This window comes from Solanum dulcamara, chromosome 12 (genome assembly GCF_947179165.1).
Source record: "Solanum dulcamara chromosome 12, daSolDulc1.2, whole genome shotgun sequence".
Classification (NCBI taxonomy): domain Eukaryota; kingdom Viridiplantae; phylum Streptophyta; class Magnoliopsida; order Solanales; family Solanaceae; genus Solanum; species Solanum dulcamara.
In genome coordinates this window covers 65,705,557-65,723,290 of record NC_077248.1, presented here as the reverse complement: position 1 = coordinate 65,723,290, position 17,734 = coordinate 65,705,557, and the positions used below count along the sequence as shown (strand labels likewise).

Genomic DNA, 17,734 nt, shown 5'->3' with positions numbered 1-17,734 from the left:
TAAAATTTGTGTGTCTATAATCATTTGATTAAGGATAAAAGTAATTTAAAGTTAAGCTACTAAACAAGTATAAAATTAGAATACCATAGTAGTGGTAGTTGAACTGAATTACCACTTCCTTTATTTTAATTTACGAGGTGCAGTTTGAATTTTAAAAGCTAATAGTTTAATTTTGTTTGTAAATTTGAGTATGAAATATTTGAATTTTTTGAAATAAAATTTACGTAAAAAAAAAACTATATGTGATGTGATTTTTCCTAATTCAATATATTTAAAATATATGATTAAAAAAATTAAAAATCTAAAAAGTAAAACAATTTTTGTTCTCCATCTAGAATTTGATATTAGTATTTAAAATTCAATTAAATCTAAATTTGTATCCAGACATAAAAATAAAGAAATATAGCCTCCTTTTACTGACAAAGAAAGTAAAGATTGTGTTTCGTTATTAATATTGAGAAATAAGAATGTCTTGGTTCTTTTTATTTAATTCAGCCAAAGTTTAAATCATGTGACAAGGCTAACTTTTTGTCCAAATATTTCTCTCTTTTAATTTATGTGTTTTAATTTAAGTGAACATGAATTTTTAAATATATTTATTTAAATTTTATGATTTTAAATTAATGTTATTTATATCGTATCATAATATTTTATAATATTATAATTTTAAATATATCACGTGAAATATCAAAAATTAAAAATTATTATCAAATTAGGAAAATATATATTATTTTTTGAAAAAAAAATTGAAAAGAAAAGAAAGACAAATAAATAATCTCATTTGAAATTATCTATCATGATTAATAAAAAAAATTATCTCAAATTATTTGTCATTTTAGAAGTTCAAGACAAAACTATTTTTTTCATTATGCCTTATTAGTAATTATTTTTCAACACTACGAACATCACAATTATGGAGAGATGACACATAAGTAGAGTAAATATTCAATGAATAAATATAATAGCGTTTGACCATATATTTTGAATCAGATTTTAAAAATTTGTCTTCAATATCTTTTTGACCATAGATTTTGGAATTTTGACCATACTATACAATATATTATGCAACGATTTGTTTGTCTTCCATTTTAAAACAAGTAGTGTGTTTAGCTTGAACACATTCCTTAAAAAAATTATTCACTCCTAAAAAATATGAAAACTTTAAGCTTTTTATTCTTAATTAAATTTCTTAAAAAAGAAATGATTCTTTAATAATATAAAATTTGAGGTATTAAATAAGGAAAGAAACATAATTCACACAAAGAATGTTGAAGACATCCTTTGACACATTTATTCACTTTACTAATTATTAGTGCACTTTACACTATAATCCAAAAATCCATTAAATTAATTGTAGCACTAACAAAGTGATAATTCACACTATATAACACCCCCCCGCCAACCAACAAAAAAAATTTAACAAAATTTAGAGCTCTCAATTTTCATCATGTCTATTAAAACAAGCAGCAAAATTTACCTTTTTCTTGTTTTTCTGCATCTATTAATAGTACTATCTTATGAAGAACAACAATTGGGGGGATGTAATTTTTTTGAAGGAAGTTGGATTTTTGATGAATCTTATCCAATTTATGATTCTTTAAAGTGTCCATTTATAGCCCAAGGTCTTAATTGCATCAAAAATGGAAGAAAAGATAATTTTTATCTCAAATATAGATGGCAGCCTACTGATTGTGACCTCCCCAGGTAACATTAATTAGTTTTTTTTTTCTATCAAATTCTGTGCTTGTAGAGTCGGAGCTAGAATTTTGAGTTTACGGATTCTGATTTTTTTATAGGAAAGGTAGCTCATTGGTGATTGGATTCTTGATAAATTATATTTGTTCCAATTTAAGTGATCGTTTGGTACGTGGGATAAGGTGGGATATTCCAAAATTAAATCGGGAATGGAATTTACACTGCATTTGGTTGATGGTATAGGTGAAATAAATTTATACCACCATCAACTAAAAGGTAGTAAAAATATTAATTCACACATTCAACTTGAAATTATTTTATCTCTTCTCTCGAGTGGATAAATTAGTCTAGGATTATAACCCCAGAATATAATCCTAGGATAATTTAGATTGTGTGCCAAACAACCCCTTAAAAATTGGGATTAAGAATATATATATATATATATATATATATATATATATATATATATATATATAAAATAAAAAAAAATTGAGTCAACTCCTCTTTTCCTATTCCAATTTACTCCCTCCGTCTTAAATTATCTATTGTGATTTCTATTTTATTACTCTATACGTCCCATTTTATGTGGCATGGGGTTACGTTTAAGAAAGAAATTTATGGTGTAAAACAATCTTTAGATATTTGTTTCGTTGAGAATCATTTCATTAAGGGTAAAAGAGAAATTTTAAAGTCAAATTGTTTCTACTTATAGTAAAGTGACATTAAAAAGAAAAGGATGTCACATGAAATGAGACAAAGGTATTCTTTGCATTGTCTATATATATATATATATATATTAGATGTTGAACCTACTTTTTTCGTGTGTTTACTTTTTCATATATTGAATCCCTTAGTGAAAATCCTAACTAATGCTGTTAAAATGACTTTTTTTGGATTATGGCATACATAGGTTCAATGGTGAGGTTTTCTTGAAAAACTTGAGAGGGAAAAAGTTCATGTTTGTGGGGGATTCCTTGAGCAATAACCAGTGGCAATCACTAGCATGCATGCTTCATGCTGCAGTTCCAAATTCTAACTACACATTGGACATAACAGAGAACCGTTCCGTTCTCTCGTTCCCGGTAGGTCCACTTAATCGTTTCCTGTCTATCCATCTTCTATTTGGTAGACTTGAATGATATTTACTGATTCGTTATTATTTGTTATGTATGCTTTGCATCTGTATGTTATTTTTATCATTGCTTTGTTATGAGTTACTTGAGCCGAGGGTTTTTCTGAAACAACTTCTTTATCTTCACGAGATAGAAGTCCCCACCTAGTGGGATTACACTGGGTATGTTGTTGTTGTTGGTAAAAATGCTCCGACGTTTGGGCCAATCAATGGCTGCCCCTCTTCCCAAAACTCTCCTTTCTTTTATACAAACTTTGAGTCATCAAAGCCTTCTTGACTTGATTGAGCCTAGCGCGCTTAAGTGATTAGCGCTTCAAAAGGCAGTGACTGACACTTCTAAAGGCGAAACTCTCGGTCGTAGTTTGGCGACCTAGGTTCAATAGGGGCCCTTAAGTCTTTTGATTAGAGTAAGAAGTCGTGATTTTGACAGGTTGAAACAAGTAGTACTAATTTACTAGATTGGTATGATTGGATATGATCCGACCTTGATTTCAACAATGCTAGTATGTTTACAGATCGATAACATATTAGTAAATGATCTTAGATCCTGCAGAGAGGCTAATTGCTGGAATTCTTCCAAGCTTTAGACCGAGTAATACTTGCTGTGTTCAAACATTGTCATTCATCTACAACTCAGTATAACCGCGCGAACCTGTGTGTATTATGAATGTATAACAAGAGCTCTTACTCCTTGATGTAAGTGAAAAAATTTAACTTCAAGTTATTTCATATATGTGATAGATTCTTCGATAATTTTCATATATAATTGTTGTGGTTAGTTCCAAGAGGTTAAACTGCAATCGTTGTTCGAATATTTAGCCAACACTGAATTTTCTGTTTGACACAAAGAAGCATAACGCCTAAGAACCTGCCCTTGGGAGGGGAAAAATAGCTGTAAATGGCTACTAATACCTCGTAGGCTGAGGAGCAAAAGGAGGAATCCGCCTGATCACTTTTGTCTTAATCTTAATTTTAAAAAAGAAATGAAGAGTTCAGAATCATTTTCTTTTTTTGTAATGAATTAATTGGTCTTTTTCATATGAATTCCATTTGTTTAAATTTGAGGCATCGTGATGCAATCGTATCTAAAACTCAACTGGGCATGTATATATTTCTAGGTGAAATCTTAATTCTAATTACATAGACTATGATTCCGTTGAAGAAGATTCAGTAATTGCCCCCTTAGCATGACATCCTATTATTGTTTATGTTGCTCGGATCCTCCAAAAGTATTGCATTTTTGGAGGACCAGACATGAGCACACCAATATTATTTTGGAAGATTCGAGCAACATAGATTGTTGTGGGATTTGATAAACACTAATATCCATGCCTATAGAGTCTTCTTGTTCCGAAACTTCTGATATGTATTCTGCCCTTCTTTCTCATGCTCATTTTTTTGCTTCTGAAGGAGTTTGAGTTCACAGTCACATTCTTGAAAGATGGATTTCTCGTTGACCTAGTGGTCGAGGAAGCAGGACGAGTTCTCAAGCTTGACTCTCTCAGCAGGAGTGAACAGTGGAAAGGAGTTGATTTCTTAATCTTCAACAGCTACCATTGGTGGATACATACTGGACGTCAACAAACGTACACTTCTTCTTCACTAACTTACTAGAAACAAAGCTTCGTTATTTCGAATTACAAGAAAAATCAAATTGTCCTCATTATTTTCACAGGTGGGATTATTTCCAAGTTGGTGACAAACTCTACAAGGAGATGGACCATATGGAAGCATATAAGATTGCTTTAACTACTTGGGCTAATTGGGTTGATTCCAACATTTATCCTGCTGAGACTAAAGTGTTCTTCCAAGGAATTTCTGCTGTTCATTATCGGTAAGTTCTAAGACAGCTTCTCATTTCTCTCGGAAACATTTAGGGGTCGTTTGGTTGATTGTATTAAGTTAATTAATCCACATAACTAATGCACCGTTTAGTTGGTTGTATACGAAAAGAATAACCTCCACGTGCATGACTAATGCAGCGGTTGGTTGGCAGTACGAAATGATATCTGCAATAAGTTATACGATGTATTATTCTCTGCGGATAGAATGTGAAATAAGTGTACATGTATTAGCAATACGAGAATTAAACTATTGAAAGACAATAGTGATCTTAAAGTCTTTTCTTCAACTTGGTTCTGTTTCCTCTTTTCAGTGGCAAGGATTGGGATGAACCAAAGGTGAAGGACTGCAGTAAACAAACAAAGCCAATAGAGGGATCAACTTATCCAGGTGAAAGATATCCAGGAGAGGCAGTGGTGAAGAGTGTCCTAAGTAACATGACAAAACCTGTCAATTTACTTGACATTACACTGCTTACACAACTACGAAAAGACGGACACCCCTCGAGAATTGCCAGTGGCGCTTCATTGGACTGCAGCCACTGGTGTGTAGCTGGTGTTCCAGATGCTTGGAATGAACTATTGTACACAATCTTGCTCCAGAAATGATTTTTGAAGCTAGTGTATTGAATCTTGAATCTCAATTTTCATAAATAAAATGGAAGTTGATGGCTAGATGGCTTTTATCTTCTTGTTGTTACTGCTTTTTCTTCCCTTCTTAAACCGAGGATCTATCGAAAACAACCTCCCTAACCTCACAAGGTAGAGGTAAGGTTTGTCTATGCTCTATCCTTTCCAGACCCCATTTATGGAATTATACTAGGTATGTTGTCGTTGTTGTTTGATGGCTAGGTGGCTTCCCCACATAAGAAAAGTGTCTAACAAGTATACTTTTTGAGTAGTGTAAGTGTTCAATATGAACAAGTCCAAATTAAGGCGTTAAAGTAAAAGAATGACACAAGTTTAAGGGGCCCGCTTATGTATTTAGCCTATCATTTTTTAGCGTTGCATAATGGGTGTGGGCGTGTGATCAATGTCCGGATGGCGGAGACAAACGTAACAAGAATATAAGTGTTACGATACCTAAGAATATTCATAAATTTCATAGGTTTAACTTTCAATTACTTGAAATTTGCATGTTTGATTCCCATGCTTGTGAATATTCACAATTTTTTAGAATTTTAAAGTGTTTCACCATTAAATTACATAACTTATTAAATTAAACTTGTATTACTATAACGTATTTAAGGATAATATATTTCTAAAAACAATACAAATACAACAACATATTTCTTATGTAAAGAGATCAGATATAAATATTTTAATTAATTGAATATTAAATATCTTAAGTCATGTATCATAAATACCAAAATCAGGGTCTTATCACTAACTCAAGGACAAAAAATGTTACTTTTCCTTTCAGAAATAATAAAATCCAGAAGCTTAAGAAAAAACATCTCAACAAATAAATAATAATAACAAAAAGAGAAGATCCATTTTTACCTAACCCTAAACCAACCCGACCCGAATTAGGATACATCATCAAAAACGGACCCTTCAAATGTGTGAACCACCCAAATTCCAGATCACTCAATCGGGCATTCTTACCGGATCTTCCCGGTTTCCGGTTCAATATTCTCTTCTCCGTTTAATAATCCAAAAACCCTAACCCTATTCACTTTCGGATCCTCCGATCGGATCTACCGGAGCTAACGTCAACCAAAAAGTTCTTCACTTTTCCAGGTTCGCATTTTTTCTGTTCATTATTAGCCGGATTTTAACCCGAATCCTAGTCAAGTACATCTATTTGAGCTCAATTTTGATGATTTTTTTTAGAATTTTTTAATATATTGGAGCTGAATAGAGGTGAATGGATGTGGAGGATTTTGTATGATGGATCTCAAGTAGTTTGAAATTGAGGGGTTGTTGAATGATTGATTGATTTTTTAGGCAAAGATTGATTTTTTAATGTTTTCCTTGTGTGGATTTTAGATTATGTGATTCTGGGGATGTCGAGTTTTGTTGTTATGATTTGGGATTTGGATCATGTAGGTGTTGTATTCACCACAGACACAATGATGGTAAGTGTTGGAGATTGGTTGAGCTGGTTAATGAGATTAAGTTGGGGGGTGTATGCATATAAGTTTTCTTGTGTCAAGCTACTGTGGCGAGTCCTCTCTACCTCCCAAGGTAGGGGGAAGGTATGCGTATACTCTAGTCTCGCCAGACCCCACTTTACATTGGGTATGTTGTTGTTGTTGTTGTTGTAGGCTGCTGTGGTGAGTATCGTGGATCATCAATGTTGTCGTGAATTTTGTGAACACGTCCTTTAGGGAAATTCCACTTCTATCAGACCCGTTTTCAGTCTGTTGAATACGAGAATTTGAGGGTGTTTGGTTTCGCTTAAAAGCTGGTTTAAAAGCAGTTTTTGGTTTTTCTTTTCTTTTGGGGTGGCTAGTCTCTGACATCTTTTTAGTAGAGTTTACCATGTAGAAGAACTTGCATTTCTAGTGCTTTCGTATGAATGAGTTGTTTGTCCATGGTTTATGGATTGTTGACTGGTACAATCAGTGGTTTGCGTAAATTATGTATAGCCCTCTTTTGTAATTCGGTAGAGCTTAAGTTGTGTGGAGAATGCTGATTTCTTGTCTCGGGGCTAGTTTATGACCACCTCATTTCTCTGGACACCGTCACCCCAAACCTCAGAAAAAGAAAAAGAATGAGTAAACAGATGATCATATATGCTACTCATCATTATTTTGCTCTCAATTTGTTGTTTTTGTTTCATAATGAAAAAAGTTGGTTATGATTTATTAAATGGAGTAACATGGTCAGTGAGGATTCATATAACTTACCCTAGCTTGTTTGGTACTGAGACTTAGTTGTTGTTAGAAAAAAATGTTATTACAAACCTCCTTCTAGAAAATATGCAAAATGGTATGCATACACTGATATAGCTCATTGAGCATAAATTGGATAGACGAACTGACTCCAGGTGAAAGATTTGTGATGAGTAATATGCTGGTTCCTTTCAAGATTGAATGCATAAAAATCTAAAGCAATGTGCTTGTTTCTAAATAACAGAATCTACATCAATGTCTACAATCATCAGAATAATATCGTGAGGCTCAGTTTAGTTTTCTTCTCTTTTCCTTTCTTCAGATACTGTATTTGGTTATAACTTTTAAGTACAAACCTTTTTCAATTCCTTAAAATCTGTCATTGCATTTACTTGGTTGCTGTTGTTTTGCCATTTAACAGCGTTTAGACCAGACCATTTCGTGATAACAGATTGGTTAATTTGGCTTCATCCATGCCATGGAAATTCCAATCGAGACCCCAATAAAGAAACCAAAGAGGTTGACATCTGTTGTGTGGAACCATTTTGAAAGAGTTCGAAAGGCAGATATCTGTTATGCTGTCTGTGTGCATTGCAAAAAGAAGCTTAGTGGATCAAGTAACAGCGGAACAACTCATCTGAGGAATCATTTGCTGCGTTGTCTAAAAAGATCCAACTATGATGTTTCCCAAATACTTGCGGCAAAGAGAAAGAAAAAAGAAACTACTCTTGCAGTTGTCACCTATGAAGAAGGGCAAAGGAAAGAAGAAACCATTAGCCCTGTGACAACCTTTAAGTTTGATCAAGAGGTAAAGAAAGAGGAAGTTAACATGCCTATCAACCTTGGCAGTGTTAGATTTGATCAAGAGCGGAGCCGTCTGGATCTTGCCCGTATGATTATGTTGCATGGTTATCCTTTAGCCATGGTTGACCATGTTGGATTCAAAATATTTGTCAAGAATTTACAGCCACAATTTGAGGTTTTGACAAATAGTGCTGTTGAACTAGATTGTATGACAATTTATGCAAAAGAGAAACAGAAGGTGTACGAAGCGATCCATAACTTGCATGGAAGAATTAGTCTTTCTGCTGATGTTTGGGATTCATCGGAAAATGCACGATGTATGTGCTTGACTGCTTTTTACATTGATGAAGACTGGAAGCTTCAGAAGAAAATGCTGAATTTCATCACACTGGACCCTTCCCACACAGATGACATACTTTCAGAAGTTGTTATAAAAAGTTTGACAAACTGGGCCATTGATCGTAAGTTGTTTTCTATGACTTTCGATCATTGTACGGGCTATGATGAGATGATTTTTAGGATCAAAGACTGGCTTTCTCAAAACAGGCCTCTATTAAAGAATGGTGAATTGTTTGACGTGCGCTGTGCAGTACAGTTGATGAAATCAATTGCTTCTGATGTCATGGAAGCAATTCGAGATGTGACCCACAAGGTCCGAGAAAGCATAAAACATGTTAAGAGTTCACAAGTAACCCTAGGAAAATTCAATGAGATTGCTCAGCAAGCTATGACTAGTGGTGAGAGACCTTTGATTCTTGACTTTGGGCAGCAGTGGAGTTCAACATACTTGATGCTTGAAGCTGCCTTAGATTATAGGGGAGCCTTCTGTCTACTAGAAGAGCATGACCCTACCTACACTAGCGCTTTGTCTGAAACGGAGTGGGATCGTACTAGTGCCATTGCTGGCTATGTGAAACTTTTTGTTGAAGTTACTAATGTTTTCACGACAAATAAATATTCAACTGCCAACATATATTTCCCAGAAATATGTGACATTCACATCCAGTTGATCGAATGGTGTAAGAGTCCTGATAATTTTCTAAGCGATATAGCATTGAAGATGAAAGAAAAGTTTGACAAGTACTGGAGCAAGTGCAGTTTGACTTTGGCAATAGCAGCAATACTGGATCCCAGGTTCAAGATGAAGTTGGTGGAGTATTACTATCCTCAAATTTATGGTTCTGATGCCTCAAATCAGATCAAAGAAATATCTGATGCTATAAGGGAGCTTTCTAATGAGTATGCTATGGGCTCATCTTCGCTTGATCCCGACACAGCTGGTGCTTCTGGCAGCTTAGCCAGTACCACTATTGGTACAAGGGACAGACTTAGGGGTTTCGACAAGTTTCTCCATGAAACTTCACAAAACCACAACATTACGTCAGATCTTGACAAGTACTTGGAAGAGCCAGTCTTTCCACGCAATTATGATTTCAGCATATTGAATTGGTGGAAAGTTCACACACCTAGGTATCCTATATTATCAATGATGGCACGTGATATCTTAGGAGTTCCTGCATCCACTCTTGGACCAGAGTTGGCATTCAATAACAGAGGCAGGGTACTTGATCATCATCGTAGTTCACTGAATCCAGTTGCTAGAGAAGCTCTGATATGTGGTCAAGACTGGTTGCGCATGGAATCTGAAGGTAATTGCATCTGGTTTACATTTTCTTCTGCTAATCTTTTAGGTGCTAACAGAATGATTTATTAATTTCTTATTGATGTTTGAACTTCACTTACAGAAACCAACTCACCTCACATCTATACTGCTGTGCCACTTTCGGTGGAATCAAAGTAGAGCATGCTTGGTATGTTTCCTTATCTTCGCTACTTGTTTCCTATTCCAAGCCTTTCTAGTGTGTTGTTCATCTTCTAAATAATTGTTTGTCCATTTGCAAGGTTTGATTGGAGGATTGTTCGATCAGGACACCAGTGTTTGATTTCTTTCAGTAACTTTGAACTTAATAAGTATCAAATTAGTGCAAAGAGAGTAGATTAATTTTATTCTTAATTATGAGTATTGCTTTAGGATCAAGAATTTCTTGTGATTTTCTCGTCTTTTTTAAAATTGTAAATGTTGATTGCAGTCGAGATATGTTCCACCCGGGGAATGTGGGTGAGGTGGGGGTTGGTGGGGGGGGGGGGATTGTTGTTTCCCATGAACTGGAATTTTCACATGTTCTCCTATGGAGGAGTTAGAGGGAAAGGTTGTGTTCAGATATTGTGTTATGAAAAGAAGTATTGTGTTATAAAAAGAAGTATCTTTCTATTAGTTTTATGTGTAGTGACTTACTTTTTCCTCCCTCTTTTCAGATAGTCTCTCTTAACATGAAGAAAAAATTTCTTTATATGTCTACCTTCTGGTATTGGGCCTTTGAGGGAGGGGTGGAGGGTTGCAAGGGAGCAGTAGGAGTCACTTTTATTTGCCAACAAAAAACTGAAAAGGGAATTTGAAGTAATGCAATCCAGTCACTTATCTTGTGCTTTTGTCTCTTATGAGGCCGTTATTCGTCTTGTTTAGGGATTACTTTTATTTGCAAAATTCGTCACTATATAGGCATAGCAGAATTGGAATCCCAGCCCCCGATGTGTGAGTTAGATGCATGCACCAGAAGAACGTGTGTCATTATTTTTAGATTTTTAGGCAAGTAAGAAGTTTAGTGTTGGTGAAGGTATACGAAGGGACTTAAAAACTCAGACAAACTAAACTTTTAATTTCATGTTGCTCTAATTAACACTCAAAAAAGACATTGTTATTATTAATCTTTGGCATGATACATTAATATGATTCTTAACTTGCTTACAATTATGACTTCTAACTTTATTAGTGTACAAGTAGACACTTTAACTATTCAAATAGACACATTCATCATGGCATCTTACATGACAATTTTGTGTCCTACGTGGTATCCTATGTGTGTTGTGTCACATAGGACACATGTGTCTACTTGTTCAATTTTGTACAAGTTTAAGTGTCTACTTATGTATATCCAAAATTGGAGGGCATAAATATGAAATGAATATAAATGTATTATGCTTATCTTTTGTACTTGAAAATTTCATTTGTTAGTATTGTTATTAAATCTTTTAAATGTATATTTATTTTTTTTGAAAATTATTTCCCATTCACCAATCAAATAATGAAAAATATTTTCTAAAAATGACTTATATTGTACCAACACAATACTATTTTGTGACAACGAATGCCAACTACTTTTTTTGCCACTAAAATACGAGTACAAAGTAGTTAATCAATCAATCTCTCTTTTCACTGAAATAGGGGGAAAAAGAGAGAGAGAGATCAAAACACATTTAAAGTGTCATTATTTTTTGCAAAACTAGCACTAATTTTTTATTAATACACACTTGACTAGTACCTGATGATGGTCTACTCTCTTTTTTGGTTTAAAAATGGTGCCAAATCTCTCTCCATGCAAATAACTAAAGGAAGTAACTAGAAAGTACAAAAAAAAAACACCTGAAGTATTATTTTTTTATGAGTTTCCTACTTAAGGTGTTTGCGTTTTTTATTTAAACTATCACCAACTATTTATCAAATCACACATTAACAATAATGAGTCAATTGCCATGTGTACAAAATTTTATAGGCAAATTAAGTCGTCAAGCTTTGAAGTGTGTTTTGATAACTAGTTCAGATAGGAAATGCACACACCTAGATAGTTCAGATATGAAATTCACAAATAAGTGACACTTCAGATCTGTTTGGACTATTATCTCAAACAAAGAAAGATGGAGCAAGAAAAAGTTTATAATTTCATATATCAGATTCAACACATTACGCCTGACGTTTAGCATACTCATTTAACCACCGATACAGGGAACAACCTATCCAAATTTCCGCAAAGAAAGCACAAATATTATGAATTCATACAAAAATAACAAGGAATAACAGTCTAATCACTAATGATAAATCTAAAAAGTTTAGAGAATTCGAGGAACTAATAATGAATAACAGCTAAAATAGCATACAAAATTCTTGAGAACACAGCCTTTTTATGCAGAGGTTTTCTTGTTTGGTTCAAAAACACACTTGATCAGTGACTCTTTGATTGATAGCAACTCAGGGAACTCTTTCTTCAACTTTGATGCATCCATCTCGTTGTTACTACGAGCTGCAACGATTACCTTGGCCTGCTCTTCCACTGTGAAGTTGGCATAAGTAAATGCTGGATCGATATATTTCTTGTACATTTCCAAGATCTCATTATGACTCACAACGCCAGGGTTTGTGAAATTCCATATGCCCTTGAGGTTACGCTTCGCCATCTCAATTGAAATCGGAAGAAGCTCATCCAATATGGTCATACTGTTAGGAATATTGACCACCTTATTGTAGCGGCTAATCTTGGTAATGAAATTGCGAGGGTTGCTGAGATCTGAAGATATTGGCATGCGAACTCTGAGTGTGCAAACGTTGTCATAATTTTTCAACAGATCTTCTACCTAGTTAAAGAAAACAAGAAAACATATTAATGCCTAAATCAGAGAATGATGTTGGATTATGGATCAAAAAATATTAATGAGTGCTTACCATGGCCTTGGTCTTTGAATAGAAAGAACCAGCAAAATTGGGTGTGTCTTCCTCTTTGAACCCAATACCGGAACCTTCTGGATGTGCAGCATCATACTCAAATATGCAACCAGTCGCGAAGTTCATCATCAGGAGGCCATGCTCTCTGCAAACATCTGCCAAGTTTAGAGTACCAGCAACATTTGTACGAATTGTTTCTGGTTTATGACTCTCACACCAATCAACATTGGGTCTACCGGTGACGCCCGCAGCATTGAATACATGTGTGGGTTTGACAGCTTTAATATCTGCCAAAAGCTTTGAGCGATCTTCCAAACGTCCCCTGCCATACTCATACGGAATTCCCTGTTTCTCACACAATTTCCCTAGCACACCGCCAATCCACCCAGTCCTACCATAGATCAAGAACTTATAAGGGGATTTCTGAGGAATGTTGCTGGTCTTTGAAGCTGGAGCTACTGTTTGGGCTTCATTGGACTTCCCTGAGAATTTGGTAGATCCTGAATCATATTTCTCAGCTCCATCCAAATTTCTTTCTATCCCACCAGGCATCATCAGCATTCTAGGATGGGGAAGCAATGCTCCCGAGACATCCCCCCACCAATCAGGGTTATTCTTATACCAATCAATAGTCTTTTTCAGACCCTCTTCCCACATGGTCGTCTCTGACCATCCCAAGTTCTTCAACTTCTGATCATCCAGAAAGTACCTTTGGTCATTAAACGGCCTGTTCTCCACAAACTGAATGTTTTTGTCTTGATCTATGTTAAAGAGTTTGCATATATCTTGGGCAACATCAATCACTCTTCTCTCTTTTGTAGTTCCAATGTTATAAACATGACCGACCTCTCCCTTGTGTAGAACGACTTCAAAAGCCTCAGCAACATCCTCACAATAGAGATAACTACGAACGTTACAACCATCACCATGAATAGGAAGAGGCTTTCCCCTCATGGCTAAAAGTATAAACTTTGGGATTAGTTTCTCAGGAAATTGGTTAGGACCATAGACATTGTTCCCTCTAGTGGTTATAACAGGTAACCCATATGATCTACCATAAGCCATAACAAGCATTTCAGCCCCAGCTTTTGTGGCAGAATATGGGTTAGTAGGAAGGAGTTGTGAGGCTTCATGGTTTCCTACAACAGCATCCTCATCAGTCTCCCCGTAAACCTCATCCGTACTCACATGGATAAACCTTCTGATCTGACCAGTAACTTTGCAGGCCTCTAATAGTACATGGGTACCATAGATGTTGTTCTTAGTGAACTCAAAGCTATTACCAAAGGAGTTATCAACATGAGTCTGAGCAGCAAAGTGCATTATAGTGTCAATGGACTCAGTGATGAGAAGGTAGTTCACAAGATCTGCACTAGCAATGTCTCCCTTAACAAACTTGAAGTTAGGGGAAGATTGGGAAGGAATAAGGTTCTTCAAATTTGAACAATAATCAAGTTTGTCAAGGACAACAATCTTGTAATCGGGGTAGCTCCGGACAAGCCTGTTGGCTACATGACATGCAATAAATCCGGCAGCTCCAGTAATGAGTATGTTCTTAGGGGTGTATGTTGACATCTTGAAGCAGCTTCTAACACAAGCAAAATTCCAAATCAATATTAAGAATTTATAGCAACCTCAGATCCATAAGTAAAAAGATTAATTTCATCAAATTGAACAGCCAGCAGCATATACTCAAAAAGAAAAGCATAAAAACCATTCTTCAAGTTAATATTTGTGTAGGTAACATCACAAAATTGCATGCAAAAATGTATGAGTCAACAACTATATAAACCAACAAAAGCATTAAACAATCAACAAATCCTAAACAACTACAGCAACAACTTACCCAGTGTAATCCCGCAAGACCGCAAGGGTGCTATGGGGAGGGTAGTAGACATCAACAAATCATCAATATCAACAGAAAAAAAAATTATCCTGCTTCCACTAAGTAATTAAAAAGATTCCACCCTTCATTATCTGTACTTTTTAGGTGTGCATGGGATGAAAAGAAAACTATAAAACAGCATAGGAAAACAAAAGATATCTCGTTTCTTGATAAATCAATCAACCTAACTACTCCTCAAGGGAATCTTAGTAGTTTAGATGGTTGGCTACCTAAACTTTCACCCTATCGGTAAGACTTCGATTCCCCCATCTTGTAATCCCCCTCCCACACTTCTCCTTCACCTGCACCCAATTTCTTTTCTTTTCTTTTTTTTTAAAAAAAACAACTAGTCGGGATTGACAATATGAATCCTCTACATATTCTACTCCATTCCTGCTCATTTCAATCCAAAACATTGTTCTTTTCAGGGAAAATCACGTTCTCTAAATCTCATTCCTCATTTCTCCATTACAAACAAAAAAACCAAGTTGACAATGAACAAAAAATAAACCCCAGATCATTAGATCCGATTTTCTCCAACAATGATCACCAATTCAAATGCTTATTTCTATCAGATCTGAATAAATTAACCAATGCCAAACAAAAACAAAAAGGGATTAAAACTATCAAATTATTAAACAGATCTAACCCAGATACAAATGCTATAACAGAAAATCATTACTGGATCATTTTCTTCGATTCAAATTGTAACAAATCACACAAGATCAATATAATAGCAATAAATTATGAAAAATAAATCAATAAATTCAGAAAAATTGATGAAACTTACTGATTCAAATCCTGATCAGGATCCACCCCAACTGAGAGGAAAAAAAATAATAAAAACACCGAATGCTTCGGCTTTTCAAAGAGAGATTCAGACAAGAAGGATCAAAGGAGCGTGTTTTTCTCTATTTATGGATTCACTTACCAAAGAAATTTTTCAATAAAATGAGGAAATGGTAAGCAAATCTCTTAATTCCAAAATATATAATTTAGTACAAAATCTAATTTAACAAGGATTAGAATATCCACTTTTATTTTATTCCCTCTATTTATTTTTATTTGTTTAGTATTTCAAAAATATATTTTTACTTTTAACATATAAAGAAAAAAATATGTTTTATCCTCAATATTAGTTATTTATTTTTCAAATTATTTTTTAAGATTAATATGAATATTATGGTAAAATATTCATAGTAATTATTATTTTTTAAGGAGCATGTAGAGTTCAAAATGGAAAATTAAAAGTATACAAAGGAAGTATTTAGACTAAAAATCGTAATTAGACATAAATTAAATTAAATATTTAAATTCTAAACAAATTTAATTTTCTACAGCTTTAAATTATTCTTCCAAAACGTCTAAAATATTCGTATAGGGGCTTATAACCACATTGCTTGGCTTGGAGATATTGATTATTTGTTGTTGTCCTCGAAACTATTATGGTTTGCTGCAAATATGTGATTTGTGCATTCGGGGCTATGTGCAAGGTGCCTAAGAGGCTATAGATACGTGTACAAAGCCTACGCATTGTATCTATCTCCTATGAGTCTATATTGATGACTACGGGGCTAGGTTGATATCTAAGGGACTATTGGAAGATAGTGATTACCTTTGGGGCTACATACAGACTGTCTCTGAGGTAAGGTTGTACAGGGCAAATTGATAAATCGCATTAAATCGATAAATTAAATTAAATCGGAAAAAAAAACCGACTAGTGATTTGGTTTGACTTGGTTTGGTGTTTGGAAAAAAAAACCCGACCATTATAGGATTGGTTTGATTTTAACTAAAAAAAATCAAACCGAACCCAAACCGACTCGATTATAGATATACTACTTTTAAATTATATTATACATAAAAATATTTATTAAAATATAATTTATAAATATTTTTTAAATTTTTTTCATAATTTTTGTTTTCTTTCTTACGTTTAGATTTGGACTTGAGAACCTCATCTAAATAATATACAAAAAAAGTTCATCTTATAAAGTTATATTATAAAGTTAAAACTTCAAACAGTATTCTGCCTCCATCTTATATGTTGATATTTTGTACTAGAACTCTTTTTAAGAAGCATATTCTGTGCTTTTTATTAGATACTATGAGAAACCCGAAAAAACCGAGAAACCCTAAAAAATTCGAAAAACTCAAGAAAAATTGATATAAAAAAACCCGACTTTTATTGGTTTGATTTGGTTTGGTTTATAGATTTAATAACCCGATACAAATAGTTTGGTTTGATTTGTAAAAAATCTGAACCAACCCAGTCCATGTACACCCTACTGTGAGGTTAATGAGATATATACAAAATGCTTAAGAGGTTATTGGGGTATAATGATTGTCTTCGAAATAATAGACAGAATGTCTGAGAGTCTGCTGAGGTATAATGATTACCTACGGGGTTAGAATATTACCAATAAGGATATATAGATTGAATTGCACATGCCAATATTATGAAGGCTCGAGTAGGTTATATTATTTATTGTTTGCACCTATTGAATTTTTGAGGGATCTAATAGATTGTTGTTTGATTATTGTTCGTATACATAGATTCAAGAGCAAGTTAATTAGTACGCTCAAATTATTTGACTTTGATGTCTTTATTTGATTATTTTCGGTATATTATGATATATGCTTAGTTATTTTGTTGCCTTTCAAACTCAGTGCATTATTTCGTATTGAGGTCTCGTTGCCTGTGGCATTGCATTCTTGCATGCAACTCCTGACAGATAATTACACTAATCTTTTTAATAGTGTAGCCTAGTTCAAGCAGATTCATCAGCTCTACTTCTTTTGTAGTTGTCAAATTTAGAGATTTGTTAGTCTTTTGTTATATAGAACTGATGGGTAGGCTGGGGCTATGTCTCCACTAAGTATATAACTCTTAGAGCTTTGTAGACTTGAGTTGTATAGCATTACATTGTCGGTTGTGTTAGTCTTGTGACTTTTGTTCTATCATCATGGCGGCTTTGTTGG

At 34.3% G+C, this 17,734-nt stretch overlaps 3 protein-coding genes across 4 annotated transcripts; 2 read left to right on the top strand and 1 right to left on the bottom strand.

Moving 5' to 3' along the window:
• Positions 1 to 1,404: 1,404 nt before the first annotated feature.
• On the top strand, positions 1,405 to 5,347 carry LOC129876753 (protein trichome birefringence-like 42). The gene is made up of 5 exons (XM_055952251.1): positions 1,405 to 1,704; positions 2,606 to 2,777; positions 4,238 to 4,413; positions 4,503 to 4,661; positions 4,983 to 5,347. Exons 1-5 carry the CDS (start codon positions 1,448 to 1,450, stop codon positions 5,275 to 5,277), a joined length of 1,059 nt encoding a protein of 352 aa, XP_055808226.1. The 5' UTR covers positions 1,405 to 1,447; the 3' UTR covers positions 5,278 to 5,347.
• A 749-nt stretch (positions 5,348 to 6,096) lies between these two features.
• LOC129876489 (zinc finger BED domain-containing protein RICESLEEPER 1-like) lies at positions 6,097 to 10,573 on the top strand. Its single transcript, XM_055951939.1, has 4 exons — positions 6,097 to 6,411; positions 7,930 to 9,961; positions 10,058 to 10,123; positions 10,215 to 10,573. Exons 2-3 carry the CDS (start codon positions 7,987 to 7,989, stop codon positions 10,111 to 10,113), a joined length of 2,031 nt encoding a protein of 676 aa, XP_055807914.1. The 5' UTR covers positions 6,097 to 6,411; positions 7,930 to 7,986; the 3' UTR covers positions 10,114 to 10,123; positions 10,215 to 10,573.
• A 1,493-nt stretch (positions 10,574 to 12,066) lies between these two features.
• Positions 12,067 to 15,725, bottom strand: LOC129876248 (trifunctional UDP-glucose 4,6-dehydratase/UDP-4-keto-6-deoxy-D-glucose 3,5-epimerase/UDP-4-keto-L-rhamnose-reductase RHM1-like). Of its 2 annotated transcripts, none has more exons than XM_055951623.1 (3): positions 15,543 to 15,725; positions 12,868 to 14,455; positions 12,067 to 12,779 (listed from the first exon to the last, which is right to left on the bottom strand). In XM_055951623.1, the coding sequence occupies exons 2-3, from the start codon at positions 14,440 to 14,442 to the stop codon at positions 12,330 to 12,332; spliced, it is 2,025 nt and encodes a 674-aa protein (XP_055807598.1). In that variant the 5' UTR covers positions 14,443 to 14,455; positions 15,543 to 15,725; the 3' UTR covers positions 12,067 to 12,329. The 2 variants fall into 2 exon arrangements, with proteins under 2 accessions (XP_055807598.1, XP_055807599.1); XM_055951624.1 differs by having other exon boundaries at positions 12,868 to 14,452.
• Positions 15,726 to 17,734: the final 2,009 nt, after the last annotated feature.

What these genes read in the sequence shown, in the direction of transcription:
- LOC129876248 (XM_055951623.1), bottom strand. Translation starts at nt 14,442, where the DNA reads ATGTCAACATACACCCCTAAGAACATACTCATTACTGGAGCTGCCGGA. An exon ending in ATTCAAAGACCAAGGCCATG is followed by an intron (nt 12,780 to 12,867) that starts GTAAGCACTCAT and finishes TTCTTTAACTAG; the next exon opens with GTAGAAGATCTGTTGAAAAA.
- LOC129876753 (XM_055952251.1), top strand. Translation starts at nt 1,448, where the DNA reads ATGTCTATTAAAACAAGCAGCAAAATTTACCTTTTTCTTGTTTTTCTG. An exon ending in CATACTGGACGTCAACAAAC is followed by an intron (nt 4,414 to 4,502) that starts GTACACTTCTTC and finishes TTATTTTCACAG; the next exon opens with GTGGGATTATTTCCAAGTTG. An exon ending in ATTTCTGCTGTTCATTATCG is followed by an intron (nt 4,662 to 4,982) that starts GTAAGTTCTAAG and finishes TCCTCTTTTCAG; the next exon opens with TGGCAAGGATTGGGATGAAC.
- LOC129876489 (XM_055951939.1), top strand. Translation starts at nt 7,987, where the DNA reads ATGGAAATTCCAATCGAGACCCCAATAAAGAAACCAAAGAGGTTGACA. An exon ending in GTTGCGCATGGAATCTGAAG is followed by an intron (nt 9,962 to 10,057) that starts GTAATTGCATCT and finishes CTTCACTTACAG; the next exon opens with AAACCAACTCACCTCACATC.